The following is a 16,561-nucleotide window of genomic DNA, read 5'->3' as shown; positions in this document are numbered from 1 at the left end:
TGAAGCGAAATTGCATCTCATTGTACGTGTGCATTGAAATGCGAAGAACAATTCTTGATCTGGTATGCATTTCTGTGCTCATCGTCCCTAGGACCCTCGTTTATTATGCACGATTCATATCCATCCCGAGGTTAACACATCTGTCGACATAAACGCAGAAAAAAAAGAGTCTTCGGTTAAGGACAATATATTTGGTGTTAATGTAATGAACATGGAGAAATTTGACTTGTACTAAATATTTACTCACCTGGAAAAGGTTGTTGACATTGAGGAGATTCATGAACGCAAAACATGTAAAGGAATAAAATAGGAAGTGGTAGTCTGCGGAGTAGAGCATTTTGGAGCAAACCTGTTCTTTTGATACCGTCAAATAAATGAGAAGACCGGTGCTTATAGCCCTGCAAAAACAAATAGTTATTAGACAACTTTCTGGCACTATAAAACTAAAATAAAATGTTGAAAGTGCTGGCAATATAATATGACTCGTGTCATATCACCATCATATCTACACTTAAACCCTACGATGACAACGTATGTCCCACTATTCAAACCAATCATTCTCTTTTACACTCCAACCAAAGAGTTTGCACTGCATTTGAGGAAAAGCATTTTCTAAAAGTGACTAGACAAGCTAAGAACTTGGCAACTATTAAGCAAGGCCAAATTGAGTTTGAACTCTGTGGAGACTTTCTGCCAGCAAATGCCATGATAAACGATGTAAATGTTGTTATCATATAATGGTTAAGTTCAAATTTCAGTTCCCACATTCTTCCAAGCACTATATCATAAATGCATGTAAGAACTGTAACTCCAAGGATTTGATTTACGTCCTAGTCTGTAATGTATGTCAAAAAATGAACCAGAGTCCATCGACAACAAATCAACAACGATTCTTTACGACACCTTGAAGTCAATAAACACGTTTGGGCATGTGTGCAAAATATTATGAATAAATTCTCAATATTACTCCTTTTTAAAATTATTTTTGAAGATAATACAATACGAGTTCATGTGGAACAGCACTTCATTCGGAAATACAATCCCGAACTTAACAGCTAGGTTTCATTGTGAGGGTCGTAATATTGTTCGTCATGTTTAGCTCTATTTGTGTACAGCCCTATATAAAGCCCTGTAAGCTTTTTTTCTGTGTTTACATTTACTAGGCAATAACTAAGCGTTGGTAAAGCTGATTATCTACATATTTATTTATGCCTACATATATGTTCTTTGTGACTATTAACAGTACCATTTAGAAGCCTCAAGAGAGACGAAACGCGTTAAAGATTTAAATACCAACACAATGTTATTACTCACCAGGCGTAACTCTGCACCTTAATACTAAGTAGGAACCCTTAAACCCTTTTACATAAATTATAGATGCAATTACAGCAACTTATTGTGTAAATAATTATGATCGCTATGTTGTAGATTTACAGGCGAATTAACTGGTTTCCTGATTAATGCCACTTGCAGCTGGAAACTTACAGCAATTCCTTACAGTGTATGGAACTACAAAAGATGTATCCGTCAAAAAAACAGGACGTACATGTAAAACTAGAACTGATAAAAAGGCTGAAAAGCAACACTGACTTTTTTCGAATCTCTGATATCTTGAAACAGAGAATATAATTGCACCTTTCCAGGATGACGTATAACAAAATATACTGTTATTGCACACAGTTTTACGCCTTTAATACATCCTGTGCATGCATTCTTAACGTCTGCCTGAGAGCAAATCTGTTTTGCTGTATCATGGCAGCGCAGCGTTTTTGGTGTTATTAAGACTCAAAAGTGGTATTATCGCTGCCCACTTTATAGCAATTAGTTTAGTTGGTGAAAGTATATTTCTTCCCTCCATTGCTATAAAGGAGAGTCACAACATCGCTCCAACTAGCATGATTTTAGAGCTCGCCACATTAAATGAACACTGGAACACTGGACAGTAGTACTGGACAGTAGTACAGAAAACTAAATTATTTTTGCTTTACGCTTGTATATGCATCGCAGAAAGAACTGTACAGAGTTCATGAGAAATCAGGCATTTTACTAATTTGTCATTGACACGTTTTGAACTTTTTGGAAGAAGTACACCTTCTTGGTGAAAGGTACATATAGGTATAGGTCAGTCGCTGTTCCACGAATTGATCTGTAGGCGTCTTCACCAAAGGCGTGACACAACATTAAACGCATACTTGTGTTCTTTCGAACGAAAGTCTTATGTCCTATTTGAACAATCCTATCTTGAGTTGAATTAACACAATGTCTTGTGTTTAAAGTATTGCAAAATACTCAAGCTTTTGTTCAGTTGCATAAATTACCTCATTTTGGTTCAACACAGGTTTGTGTTTTACTTTTTTCTAACATAAACATGAGTACTTAACAATTATTTAACAGGGATAACACATTTCGGTGCTGAATGAAAATAACAGAATTTATATGAGATTTCAACACCTGTGCTTTGTGTGTGTTGCAAATCTGAATGCTATTTAATAACAAAACGTCAGAACTCATCACTTCCAAAATGTTTTAAAAAGTTCGGCAAACTGTTAAAAAAGACGTTCAACTCTAAAATAAAGAATGGGGAAACTAAAAAAAATATATCCCCAAAAAATGTTAGGTCGGTGCATATTTTTTGTTTTAAAATTACCCTACTCTTCCATGCATTTTTTCTGTCAGATATTCGGGAATGGCTTAAAAGTGTAACTTACGCGAAATTTGTCAACACAGAGTATGTTTTGCCCACAGAGAGTATTTCTTTAAACTGTTCGTCTGATATGTCTTTTATTTAAAACATTAGCTGCAAAAATAAAAACACAACATAAGATAAATCTTGGACTTACGCAGCTGCATACCCGAGAGCTCCCCACGCACGAACAGTGCCATACAGTTTGGAATTTTCCTTTCTCAGCACCTTCATTGTCACTCCGTGCTGAATGGCATCCATACCAATATGGAAAAATTCGGCACAAAACAGGAGTAAACCGTACAAAAAGATTGGAAGCCAGCGTGCGTTCATTTCGTACATCCACACCCTGTCAACTAGTTTTTCGTCACCTTGCAAGGTACTATTTACACTGATTTCTTCTGCCGATGTGTTTTTTCTCGTCAGAGGGCAGTCTGAGGCAAGAGCTGGAGAATCGGGAAAATATATTGCAAACGTGGATAAAATAAGGAGACAGGAGAAGGCCATCGCCACCTTTCGCTCACTAGAAAACGTCTTCGAAATGTGTGGGACTAGAAGTCCACCAAAAAATCCGCCCATGGGACGGAAGAACATAACTGTACCAATCTGACCTGGACTTAGACCGATTTGCTTGAAGTAGAGCGGAAGGAAAGATGAAATCACACCATGCGAGGAAATGACGAAGAAGAAACTGGCTTTGTACGGTGCCAAATTCGGCAGTGACTCTGAAGGAGATTTCTCCAGTGCGCATGTACCCTGTTTGTAACTATCCGGTCGATCTGAAGATTGAACAACCATGTTGACTCTCTTCATTCTATCAAAACCCGCTCCCTTTCTTCACACCTCCAGTTCTTTTGGTCGAATGCAGAAACCCTTTCAACAGTTTCGACAGGAGTTCCTCTTCCGTCAGCCACGAGCCTAACAACACACTTGGGTGCAAACTGTTGATAATTGCCCAGGGCTATCAAACACAGAGTCAGATATGTGTGGCTTGAGTGCATAGAGGTTAATTTATGTACATATATTTACACATGTAGATTTATACACTGGTGACTACGCTTTCCTTGGTCTCACACGAATATCGAAGACTGTTCAATGAAGTGTTATTTTATGCGTTAATTCTCAAACGGTTTTTTCAGATTTTCTCTCTAAAAGAAACACCTGTAAACTGCAGATGATTGTGGGTTTCCCCCCTGGCATCGGTGACCGTGATCAAAGACACAGGAACCTCTCTCCTGTGCGGTCCCTGTGAGTTCAAGTCCAGCTAACGCTGACTTCCTCGTCGGTCGTACTTGGTAAGGTCTTGCAGCAACATGCAGACGGTCGTGGGTTTCCCCCTGGCTCTGCCCGGTTTCCTTCTCCCAAATATTCACGGCAATCCCCTTGTCCTGAATCTAATATCTGCGAATAGCCTCACAGCGTCTTTACACTTGGACAACCAAATACTAGCTGAGTCACAGCGATGTTTTCTCCCAGGGCTATGTCACTAATCAGCTTTCTGTGTTTTCTTTTATATAAATATCGTTTTTTTTTCTCTCAACGTTGATGGGATGAAACGAAATTTCTTCAAGCTTGACAGAAGAACAGAAGAGTCATTTAAGAGATCACAAACTGATTTTTTCTGTTCTGTTGAAAAAAAAACAATAAAAAAGTCTTTCATACAAAAGTCTGCACAACGGCATTTTTAAAATTCCTAACGGTCAAGTGATTAGAAAACAATTAGTCATCCACTCTAAGAAAATAATTGTTTTACTGAGTGGAGCAGATGGCAATATTTCATCACGGAAACACACGAACAGGTTCAACGCAACAGTGTCCTCACGAGCGCAGTCAGTCAGTTCAGCAGAAAATCTTGATAGCGTCTTGCGAAAACTGAACAACTGTGACGTTGTACAGCAGATTTCCAGACACAGTTGTTCGAAGACTGAAGGAGAGATAATCTCAAATGATAAAACATTAATGGAATTTACTGTTTGTGCACATATTTATACGCATGTATGTGTTTTTAAGCATAGGATGACAAATCTACTGTGGCTTATGTGTATACCAATGATAGGCATTTGTGTTTTAAGCATAACATGGCAATTCTGCTATGGCTTATGGATGTAGCAATGAGTAATCATATTTTCAGATGAGCTAGATCCTATTCAACTTTACTTGAGCAACACAAGAAAGAATCGGTGCTGAGAAGTGATGAAATCTGACATCACGACCTAAAAAATCGATGGCCAGAAATGTAGAAGCCGTAGTGTACATAATAAAACCCCGCATCACCGTCGGATAAGTGAGATGTTCTTGAATATAGCGTAAAATACCAATCAAATAAATAAATCAAACCCATAATGTAATAATTAGTACATTGTGAAAGTGAGTGAGTGAGTGAGTGAGTGAGTGCTTGGGGTTTAACGTCGTACTGGACAATTTTTCAGTCATGTGACGACGAAGAAATCCTTAGAGTGCAATCAATATTTTTTTCGATTTTTCTTTAAAGAGAAAAGACACTCGAAAATAATTTTTGCATAGTTGGTATTTGGGAAAACCTTTACATAATGGGCTCAACATGGATAGCAACCGCCCATAGTGTAAAGCAACAATTGCTATATCATTGTTAGGTAGTTATGTATGTTTGGGGTTTGACGTCGTACTTAACAATTTTTCAGTCATATGACGACGATGAGTAATAACATGTGTGTACACTATACTCAAGTATTATGCCTAAGACACCAGCCATGACACCTCAGCCAATACACTGACACCGGGCCGTATATTATTGGTAACATTTCCTACCTACAGTGTAAGAATGTTACATTACGAGTAACACGTGATACCCATACAGTAACAAATCTAAGATCACTGGATTTTATTACGCTTTGGGTGTCTACAGGGTTTCTACAAAGACTCCAGTCACTGGATGTCACAAGGTTGAGTATTTTCCTGGTGAACGTGGCGGTCTGCTACTAAATTTTTATTTCTCCTAGTGCACAATGTTTTTCTGCGGCAGACCTGACATTTTTGGTAATGTTTATAGCTTGTCAATACGAAGGAAGGCGAGGTATTGTGAGAGGAGACGAAATTGTCGGGGTCGCTGTCAGTGTCGCTGGTATTAGTGTCGGTGTCAATGTCGCCGGTATTGGTGTCCGGTTAAGCTTCTCGCACGGATTCTCACATAAAAGACCACTCCAGAAATCTCGACAAGGCAGTTTTTTTTACTACTATAGCTCAGCATTTGTTCAGCCCTTGACAAAGTTGCAATTGGTACCCAAAATACATGGGTTTGCCTGTCAAAGACCACTGCCCACAATGACGCCATTAACCACCGCAACCTTTTACAACTGTGGAACATACGACGCCGCCGCTCTGTAATCTTTATGCATACAATAAACAGTTATATTTATAACAGTGTAGTAATGTTGCCCTTTATTAGTAATTTAATGGTACGATTTTGACACTATGTAAGTTGAGAAATAATGCCCATGGGGCTGTGGGTATTTTACGGCGGCCTCTTCTGATCCTTCCGCTAACCGGACCGTCGTCGTATCAATGAAAACTGTTTAAGAAAGGCGTGTAAGAGAATCTGCCAATCATTTAATTATATTCACGTACTCACTTTCATTTATACACATTTCTCATTAGGTTATGCATTTTTCACATACATATTACGCGTACATTTAGGCGTATTTTACATTTATTTAGTATATTATGCCACATCCATCGTTCATTACTAGGGTAGTGGGTGGTGGCCAAGTGATGAAGAGGGTTCTCTTTTAATCCATACGGTACACGAGGCGCTGATTCATACACAACCCACGTACATCGCATATACATTTATTCTTACTCCACATGCATCTATTTATATTTCACGTATGTTTGTATTTATTCCAGATCCGCTCGAACCTACTCTTCGGTCATTTCCACTCTGCCACGAGGATATGATGGTTGGCAAATGGTCACATTTAACCTGTCAAATCTGTTGTCTTGTCAATTTACATACACTGCATACCATACACTCTGATACCATATGATGCACATCGGTATTCTGTATGTGTTCAGGCGATTATATTTGCATATATTAATAACAGGACTATATCAGCCGAGTTATAACAAAAACATAGCTATGTATCAGTTGTAGAGACAAATTAAGATACGCCTCGTTGACTGTCAGTGCAGGGTAAAAATTAAGGCGTTCTAACTGCGCAACCTTGCAAATGAAATAAACAACCGCTTATAAACAAAGCGTCACCCCTGAGGAAGTTTATGTCGGAGACCTTGGAAACTTTCCACCTGACCATGACTGAGTCAGCCAATTTCTCAAGTCATCTGAAATGAAAACAAATTCCTCCGCCTTTCAATTATCAAGCATTCCTTTTTCCTTAACATGTTCCATCGCATATTGTGTTTGTGCAATGATTTTGATTACAACTGCTATATGCTGTTTAGTTGCGATGAAAAGTGCATAGATCTGGTCTAGTCACTTGTGGAAATAGAAAGTTTTCATGCCTTCTGGTTTAATTTCTGTTCAGGACTCATATTCATATGAAACGAAATAAAGAAATGAAACGGAAAGCTTGCGTGAAATGTTATAAAAAGTATTATATATGTTGACTCTGTTTTCGGTGATTTGGAAAGTTACTGAAAAGTTAACAGTTACTGAAAGGTATATTTATACAAAACTGCGCTATGTTGGGTGTAGTCTTCATTTACAGTTTTTGTTTAAGTAGATATCCATTACGCGAAGTCACTGATATCCGCATGCAATTTTTACCTCACATTTTTACACATTCTATATGTTACGCTTCACAGGGTTGAACGCTATGAATACGACGGGCCTCACAGCAGCCTCAGGCAAAATTCGAAGGTCAAAAACCGTTCACCTGGTTTAAATTATACAATGAATTGATTTTTTTATGTAAATTATCTATGTAATTTTTTTTTTAATAATTAGGCCTACATGAAATGATTTGAATTTTCCTCTTATCATTTACATAAAAGACATAGAGGATGGAGAGTAAAACCACAGCAGCGACGACATCGTGATAGTTACCAAATGGTAACACGTAACCGGTGACAGCCTCCTGTCAGTTTTTCTCAGTGTTTTTGTTCTAACTGTTTATACTGTAGTACACACTTCCTGGCAACATGGCTGAAGCTGAACTGGTAATTTATTGCATGTTACTGGTCCAGAATAACAAAAAAATGCTGTTTTGTCATCATTTAATTTACGATAACAACAGCCTAAAAGATCTATTTTGTATTTTCGATGGTTGTACACTGTTCTACTAGGAAGTCAGTCAATTTTATTGGAGGAAGAAACCGGAGTGACCAGCCTCAAAGAAGCCGTAGTCAGACTGACAGCCATCCATCCGACACAAGGCTCTCCGTGTTACAGGCAGGGATGACTTAACAAACCCTAGAGATCTTAAAGGAAAAGATCTCTGAAGATCAAAGTAGGCATCATTAAGCAGACCACTTAAACCTATGCAGAAATATATTTCATTTATTGTTTAGAGTTTTGAAAAAGATTTGAAACCGCTCAACATTTGACTTCTAAGGTGAACTTTAGAGGCCATACTATCAGAGGAACTCTGACGTCACAGGAAGTTTATTTTACTCTGATCACGACACTGAATTTTAGAATAACTCTTTTTATCCATGAGTTCTTTCCTTCTGGTGAGCATCAGGAAAATATTTGATATGACGTCAGATACGTTCTTAGATACTGTCAGTATGCTTATATATCCCACCATATTATTCACATTTCTTATGCCTTTCAACATTCTGTAAAAATTCTGAAAAAAAGTAAACGAAACTATTTTTACGCATAGTTTTCAATTGTCTGTATAATGAACCTTACTTCATAGTTATCTATTTATTTAATTTTTTTTACTCATGATGAACCTTACTTCATAGTTAACTATTTATTTAAATTTTTTACTCAACTTACTAAAATGCATTTTAAATTTGGGTTTTACGGTGAACTTTTCTGACCATTGTGATACAAAGACCAGTGACGTTGCATAATAGGCTGCTAGGAAACGAATTATTTAAGGCCAAAATTACGTCATCTATACACTCTAATTCACTCCACAACACCGTAAAGTCTGATGTTTTTTACTCAGTTGGAAAGCAGTGTTAAAATACATCGAAACATTTTCATTGACATTAATTTAAAGGCCTTTCAATTGACTAATTCTTCATTTCAGTGTTTACTTTGCATTTGGGGACTTACGTAGGATGTGCTTCATAGAAGCTGCAATCTTTTGTCAGGGAGATATTCAACTCCGAAAGAGCGTCATGCGGAGTTTTGCATTATTCATTACAGACACAGCTCTGAAGAATTTTCCTTCATGATATGAAAAATAAACTCGAGTAACATTTCGTATCTTCCCCAAAAGGGAACAAGGACACAGACCTAAAGATTATCATCTAAACATTTATCACCACTTTTAATTGCTGGATTCAGGTTTACTTCTTTAAATGCGGACGGAAACACACCACATTATAATGATTTCAGTGAGAGGGTGCCAGTAGGATACATCATTCACTCGGTCAGCACTCGAGATACGTCTAGACACACTGCAATATTGATGTCAGGAAGATCGCCTAGCCGCACTGGTTTGTTGACGTCAGGAACAACGCCAGGCTACACGGCTATATTGATGTCAGGAAGATCGCCTAGCCGCACTGGTTTGTTGACGTCAGGAACAACGCCAGACCACACTACTATATTGATGTCAGGAAGATCGCCTAGCCACACTGGTTTGTTGACGTCAGGAACATCGCCAAACCACACTGTTTTGCTGACGGCAGGAACATCGCCAAACCACACTGGAATGTTAACATTAGGAACATGACCAGGCTACACTGCTTTGTTGACGTCAGGTTCATCGCCAGGCTACACTGCCATATTGACGTCAGGAACATCGTGGGACCATATTGACGTCAGAAACATTGCCAGGCCACACTGCCATGCTGATGTCACAAATATCGCCTAGCCACATTGCCATGCTGACGTCAGGAACATCACTGCGCCACACTGCCATGCTGACGCCAGGAACTTTGCCAGGCCACACTGCCATGTTGACGTCAGTAACATCGCCGGGCCACATTGCCATGTTGACGTCTGGAACATCGCCAGGCCACACTGTCATGTTGACGTCAGGAATATCCATATGCCACCCTGCCATGTTGACGTCAGGAATATTGCCGGGGAACCATGCCATATTGATGTCAGAAACATCGCCAGACCATACGGCCATGCTGACGTCACAATCATCGCCAGGTTACACGTCAGGAACATCATCATACCACCCTGCCATGTTGACATGAGGAACATTGCCGCGCCACCATGCCTTGTTGATGTCAGAAACAACGCCAGACCATACTACTATGCTGACGTTAGGATCATCGCCAGACTACACTGCCATATTCACATCAGGAACATTGCCAGGCCATACTGTTATGTTGACATCAGGAACGTCGCCAGGCCACACCGCTATGTTGACGTCAGGAACATCGCCAGGCCACATGGCCACATTGACGTAAGAATCATCGCCAGGACAAACAGCGATGTTGACGTTAAGAACATCGAACACGACTTTTGTGAAAAGACACTTGCTTGACTGACACGACATTTGCTTGACTGACACGAGATTTGCTTGACTGATTACAAGTTCACTGTAAACTACATCAACTCAGTGTGCGGTCTTCGTCATGCTGAACACAAATTCCGACGCGGACGAATGCGACAAAGGTGATGAAATACAGTATATTCCTTTTTTTGACCCGACTCTTATTAGATTGTTATGTGGTATTTTGTTCGAACTTTAAAAAGGTTTGGTACGTTAGAAATTCCTGCGTTCTTTTAACCCACCGGCAAGTCAAAGCCTTCTGTTACCGACAAAACGCCCACTATCAATGTATTGGACTACACGTTAAGAGATTAGTGGAATTAATTAGTGACTTTTATGCATTTGGTGTTTAATTTTCGCGGAGAAATTATGTGAGATAGATTAGACTACTTGCAGCCGTACTTGTAATTTGCATTCGTAGACTCCTATACCACAGAAATTTCTGTTTCTAGCGTAATCCTCTGACGATTACTAACCGATAATGGCTCTCGACGTTGTGACAAAAACACTCAATAAATTCTCACAAATTCATCCCATTTCATGAATTTGCGCTTACACCAAGAAAAGGAAAGTCATCCATCCATCTGTGCTCGTGTAATACTTAATGAAGATAAATGGTCATACACAATCGTCGCAAAGGTTGAGGTATCGAAATACATGCTTAAAACAGGAAATAACAAAAATGGCATCCCGAGGGAGACAGTCTTCAATTCTAGTTGTCAGTATTTTAGCAGTAGCTTTTGGTCACTGATAATATTTACAGCTTCAGACAAATGCAGATCAGAAAGGGCTGTGACCAATCAACACTAATTTTTAATAAGAATGTTCCATATTTAAGCACGTGTCACTACAGTATGAATGGGATAGTTTTTTCCCAGATCTTGTAAAATCAAGAAAGGCTTGAAGAAAGATGTGCTAAAATATTTGCTTCCTTTATTATTTTCATCGTTTGCTGAAACAAAACTATGTATAGATATATCTTTTCCGTATGTATTAGCCTGGTTCTTTTACATCTAATTTTAAATAATTTCTTGCTGCTGCACTTCCAAGATACTGAAATCAAATCTTACTAGGTCGTCAGTATTAAAATGTTAAAGCCAGTTGATCTTGTAATACCTCTGGTGATGAGTACAGGATTAACTTCGGAGTATGCGAAGATCAGGCTGTAAGCGAAGCCTTTGAAGTTTGTTACATCAAAAGTGGCCTTGCAGCTGATGATATCGTCATTTATAGTTTATCGAAGGATTTAACCAATGATGAAATCCCACATCTATAGGTTTTAATTCTTCATAGTCGTTGTACAAATAATGTTTCTTAGACGCCAAAAGTGAGATAGCGTTAAATTTTGCCTTGAATTCCATGACAAGGATTTTTTTTCGTACAATAAGCGTTCAAGCGGGGAAATTTTCCTTAAAGTGGGCCTCCGTGACCGTGACGAAAGACACAGGAACTTCTCACCAGTGTGGTCGCTGTGAGTTCAAGTCCAGCTTATGCTGACGTCCTCGCCAACCGTACTTGGGGAGGTCTCTCAGCAACCTAGGAAGGGTCGTGGGTTTCTCCCGGGCTCTGCCCGGTTTCCTCCCACCATAATGCTGGCCGCCGTGGTATAAGTCAAATATTCATGAGTACGACGTAAAACTTCAATCAAATTAATACATAAATATTTTCTTTGAATATGACAGCAGTAATAATCGCGCAGTGATTAGTTGTGCCTACATAAACGCTTGATAACAGATGCAAAGTTACAGTGCTTTTCAGTTCTTTCAAAAGCTAGAATTTCATGATTACTCTGTATCTAGGCCAGCCACCCCAATGCACCCTATCAGTCGATGTTTTTTATTTATTGATTTTTTTACGTCCAGAATATTGTCAGTCACAATCAGGTTTATGTGTGGAGAAAACCCCGCTCAGGAGAAAAAGGCCTCAGACAACCATCGGACCAAGCTTTGTGCTTGGCAAATCCCTTGGGTTAAGGCTAAATACAGAAGCCGTTGGAGCTGGATGCCGTGAGCAGTACTGCATTTCTTTTACCTAATTCTGCTTAAGCTCTGGTGCTAGATGTTGTCTCAGTTGTTAGTAATTAAGCATTTACATGAACAGTTGAAACAAAATCCTAATTGAGCTAAATTGATAGGAGGATGCTTTTGAATGGTAAGTATAACACTGTCGTGAATCTTTGATAGCCTAAACACTCGTCTTATAGATTTAGACTTAGTGCTAGTAGACTCTCGCATAGTGCTTTTGAATGATTATTTAATTTTTTGCGACGTTAGTCTCTGAGGAAGTTAGCAGCAGATGTCCTAACATTCTAACTTCAGAGATAACAACCTTTCATAACGGAATATGTAGGCCCAATGACCACTGGTTCAATACATGTGAATGTGGGACTGTTTAGCCGTTTGATCTGGCGAAGCCGTTTTGTAATTGCCACAAAGTAGAAAATTTTTTTTTATATCTTTTGCCAGGGCGATTTAACATTCTTTGATGGCAGAGGCGTATTGGGAATAGATCTTATTTTCCCCTGAGGTAATCTAAAGCTTAAAATATCCTCGATAATCTGCATGAAAGAGAAGCGAAATCTAATTTGACTTTCTTACCAACCAAAAGAAAAAATATTTTGTATCATCATTCATTTTCCATTAAAGGTTTTCGCATAAAAACATTGATTTATTTAATCAGGATCAATTGGAGAAAATGCTTTTTGACTTGACGCAATCAGAATTGAAATATTGATTTAAATCACATCATCATATAAGTATTTTTGTCATCTGTTTGAAGGAAAAATAAAAAATATTGGTGAAAATGAAATGTACATTTGTACATTAAAATCATTCTTCATTCCAAATGTACTTTTGTTGATCGATTGTGTTGGTGGTGTTTGCAAAATTTCTGGTTCCATGCAAGTACATGTTGTAATTCTTCTCCGGATTATATTGGGCGTGTCAAAATTACTTTTAAGCCAAGATGCTTTCAGTGTTGTAGCAGACGTGAAAGCGGATAGCGTCGTCAAATCTAAAATTACATGGATGTTACCAATGACACACACTGCCGACATGGTATTAGTGAAATACTCTTGAGTACGCCATTAAACACCAATAAACTAAATAAATAAATAATTAGAAACACCCGTGAAATAAATAAATATATTAACAACACACACAAAAATAAAAGGTGGTGGAAAAAAACACACATTCCTACAAAGTCGTTCAATTTTATTACAAGCTAATACAAGCTTATTGCAAGCTCCATATAGATGTGGACAGAGAAAAAAATCATCTGATATGTTTAAATCATTTACTCCAGCTTGTTTGGATATTCATGGAGCCAGGCATAGTGCAAATAACTGTTGCAGCATGCTTTAATTTTATCTTACTTTGTATACACACTGGTGCTCGAAAGATGTATAAATCAACCCTCACAGACTCCATTCAAACATGAAGTAACTGCGTCGCTATTAATGACGTTCCTTTTTGCACCACTTATTTTATCACTTTGAACGCTCACTCGTCGATGACAATAATGGCTTATTCCGAGTTCATTTGCCATTCAGCATTGTGGCCAGGTGGCCAGCTGTCGAAGGCTCGCTCTCCGGATATTCTGCCAGGCTCATGTACTTGGGGAAATACTACGGTTTCACTGACCGGGATCAGTTCGAATTCACACCCCCCTACACCTGTCCAAGATTATGTAAGTGTATTATTACTGTATTAGCAGTGCCCGGTAATTACTTATTATGGGCGCCCCCGTGGCCGAGGGTGTCAGCACCACAGCGAGGCGAAATGACGCATGAGCCTCTCATCAATGCCGGTGCTGAGAGCCCAAATCCAGCTCACACTGGCTGCCACTCCAGCCGTGCGTGGGAATGTCTGTCAGTAACCTGTGGATGGCCGCGGATTCCCTCCGGGTTCTGCCCTCTTTTCCCCCAACATAATGCTGGTGGCTGTCGTAATAGCGAAATATTCTTGAGTACAGCCTAAAACACCAATCAAATAAATATAGGAAATAAATTTCACAGGATTTCAAAAACTGAAACGGCCTGATGTAACTTGACGTAGGGCGAAAAGCATTCCAAACATAATATATGCTTCATCACACAAACAACAATTAAGGCGTAAGGGGCGCAACTCGTCAACTGTTGCATCGTTTATGTGTGTGTTTTAATGTTTGTATATAGGCCTAACCTTACGTTATACATAATATATCTGAATCAGTATCGATAAACCTATTTTGTGTTGATGACCTGTTGTTAGGAAGTGACGTCTTTACAGGTGGCTGTGACATGGTACACCAATGAGATTGAACCAATATGTGGTTACCATGGTAACGTATATGCTCTGCACCATGTGCATGGAAGAATTGTGGATTGTAGACTCATTAGATGCCCAAAGCGCTCTTTTTGGTCTAAAGATAACTCCTCTTCAAGGCGCGAACAGAGACAAGACTGACAAATGTATCTGAAAATTATTTTATTTATTTCCAATTTTTTTGTCATAATGCATTCAAGACAAATGAGATATCACGGTTGACCGTAACAGGACATTTATTTATTTATTGGGTTGCTGTTTATATATTTCACCTACACGACTATACGAATATTTGTTCAAACGACAGATCGCCACGATATGGCTGCAAAATTGCTGATGTCGCGTTAAGCCATAATCATTCATTCATTCAAACGATAGCGGCCAGCATTATGGTGGGAGAAAACCGGAAAAACCGACCATCCGCATGCTGCTGGCAGACATTCCCAGGTAAGATATCGCAGGAGCGGATGCCAACATGAGATGGATTTGTACTCACAGGTACCGCATTGCTGAGAGGCTTCTGGGTCATTGCGCTGACGTGCTAACACCGTAGGTCACACAGGCCCTCAGGACTTTCAACTTTTTTTGCATTGGTACACAGTATTTAATTGCTGTATTGAATGTATTTATTTTTCAAATGCGCAATAAACCAGAAGCCTCTCACCAATGCAGTCGCTGTGAGTTGAAGTCCAGCTCTTGCGGGCTTCCTCTCCGACGCGAAGATCTTTCAGCAACCAGCGGAATTCCATTGGTTCCCCAGCGCTCAGTCTTGTCCTACCATAATACTGACCGTCGTCGTATAAGTAAAATATTCTTGAGTACGGCGTAAAATACCAAATAAAAAAATCGAAATAAATATTGTCAGATGTGCAAATTTACCAAAAACAAACCTCCTGTAAGTAGAGTCGGACATAATCTTGCTAAATTACCAACATATTTACAGTTGTTTTCAGATTGTGGACTGTAGCTGCGTCATATCGAGATAACGTCCGTGGTGTTCTACAGACAGGTGGACCGGTTTTGAGTTCAACATGTATCGGCAACAACAACGGAGCAGGCGGTACATGTTCCAGATTTATTGTCGTCGTTATCACTTCGATCACGACCTTAACTGAGCTGCTTACCAGGCTACCAAAGAAGGTCAGTATATTCATTTATTTACCTGACTGGTGTTTTACGCCATACTCCAGAATATTTCACTTAAACGACGGCGGCCAGCATTATGGTTGAAGGAAACCGGACACAGCCCAGAGAAACTTACCACAGCTGGTTGGAAGGCCTTCCCACGTACGGCAGGAGAGGAACCCAACATAAGCTGGACTTGAACTCACAGCAATGGCATTGGTCAAAGACTCGTGGGTCATTGGTGAGAGGCTGGGGATGGATTTATCACATAAAGGCGCTATTTTGATGAACTGGTTTTAGGAGCTTGAATGCATGTTGAGGCGTGTCAGCTATGTAAGGCGTAATCAGGCTTTAAAGTGATATTTACCAGTTACACGTGTTCACGTGTTAGTCCTATCACTTTGAATTAAATTCACGCTGAGAAGCGGGATTTCTCATTAACTGAGCTACATACCAAAGACGACCACCATACGCTGGCATAAAGTAAACACAAGAGTTCAGGAACTCACGATACTATGTAATGACAGAATGCATGGGTTGTACCATTTGGTGGTGATTCTACTCCAATAAATCTATCCTGTCTCTTACCGTGCAACAAACAATACTTTAGTTCGTTCTCAAATTTAGAAAAGAAAACGTTACAATCGCTTGACTCTATGGACTTTTCCGGGTATTTTTAGTTGTAGAAATGTCTTGAGCAACAAGTACCAAGAGCGTCCTATGTCCTGATTTACATACACACCATCTGTACTCCCAGATGACTGCAGGGTCCGTCTCACTGCCAAGAATTAACCATATAGCGGTTTTGCCGTGCGGATTGC

General features: G+C 39.3%; 1 protein-coding gene across 1 annotated transcript in view; it reads right to left on the bottom strand.

Annotated features, from left to right (window-relative positions):
- Positions 1 to 3,481, bottom strand: part of LOC135463297 (major facilitator superfamily domain-containing protein 6-like) — a 34,924-nt gene extending 31,443 nt beyond the window's left edge. Inside the window, exons 1-2 of the mRNA XM_064740558.1 lie at positions 2,841 to 3,481; positions 248 to 398 (exon numbers count right to left, since the gene is read on the bottom strand). Of these exons, the coding sequence (XP_064596628.1) occupies positions 248 to 398; positions 2,841 to 3,481 (792 nt within the window). The remainder of the gene's footprint in view (positions 1 to 247; positions 399 to 2,840) is intronic.
- Positions 3,482 to 16,561: the final 13,080 nt, after the last annotated feature.

Source organism: Liolophura sinensis, chromosome 3 (genome assembly GCF_032854445.1).
Source record: "Liolophura sinensis isolate JHLJ2023 chromosome 3, CUHK_Ljap_v2, whole genome shotgun sequence".
Lineage (NCBI taxonomy): Eukaryota > Metazoa > Mollusca > Polyplacophora > Chitonida > Chitonidae > Liolophura > Liolophura sinensis.
This window is presented reverse-complemented; position numbering and strand designations above follow the sequence as displayed.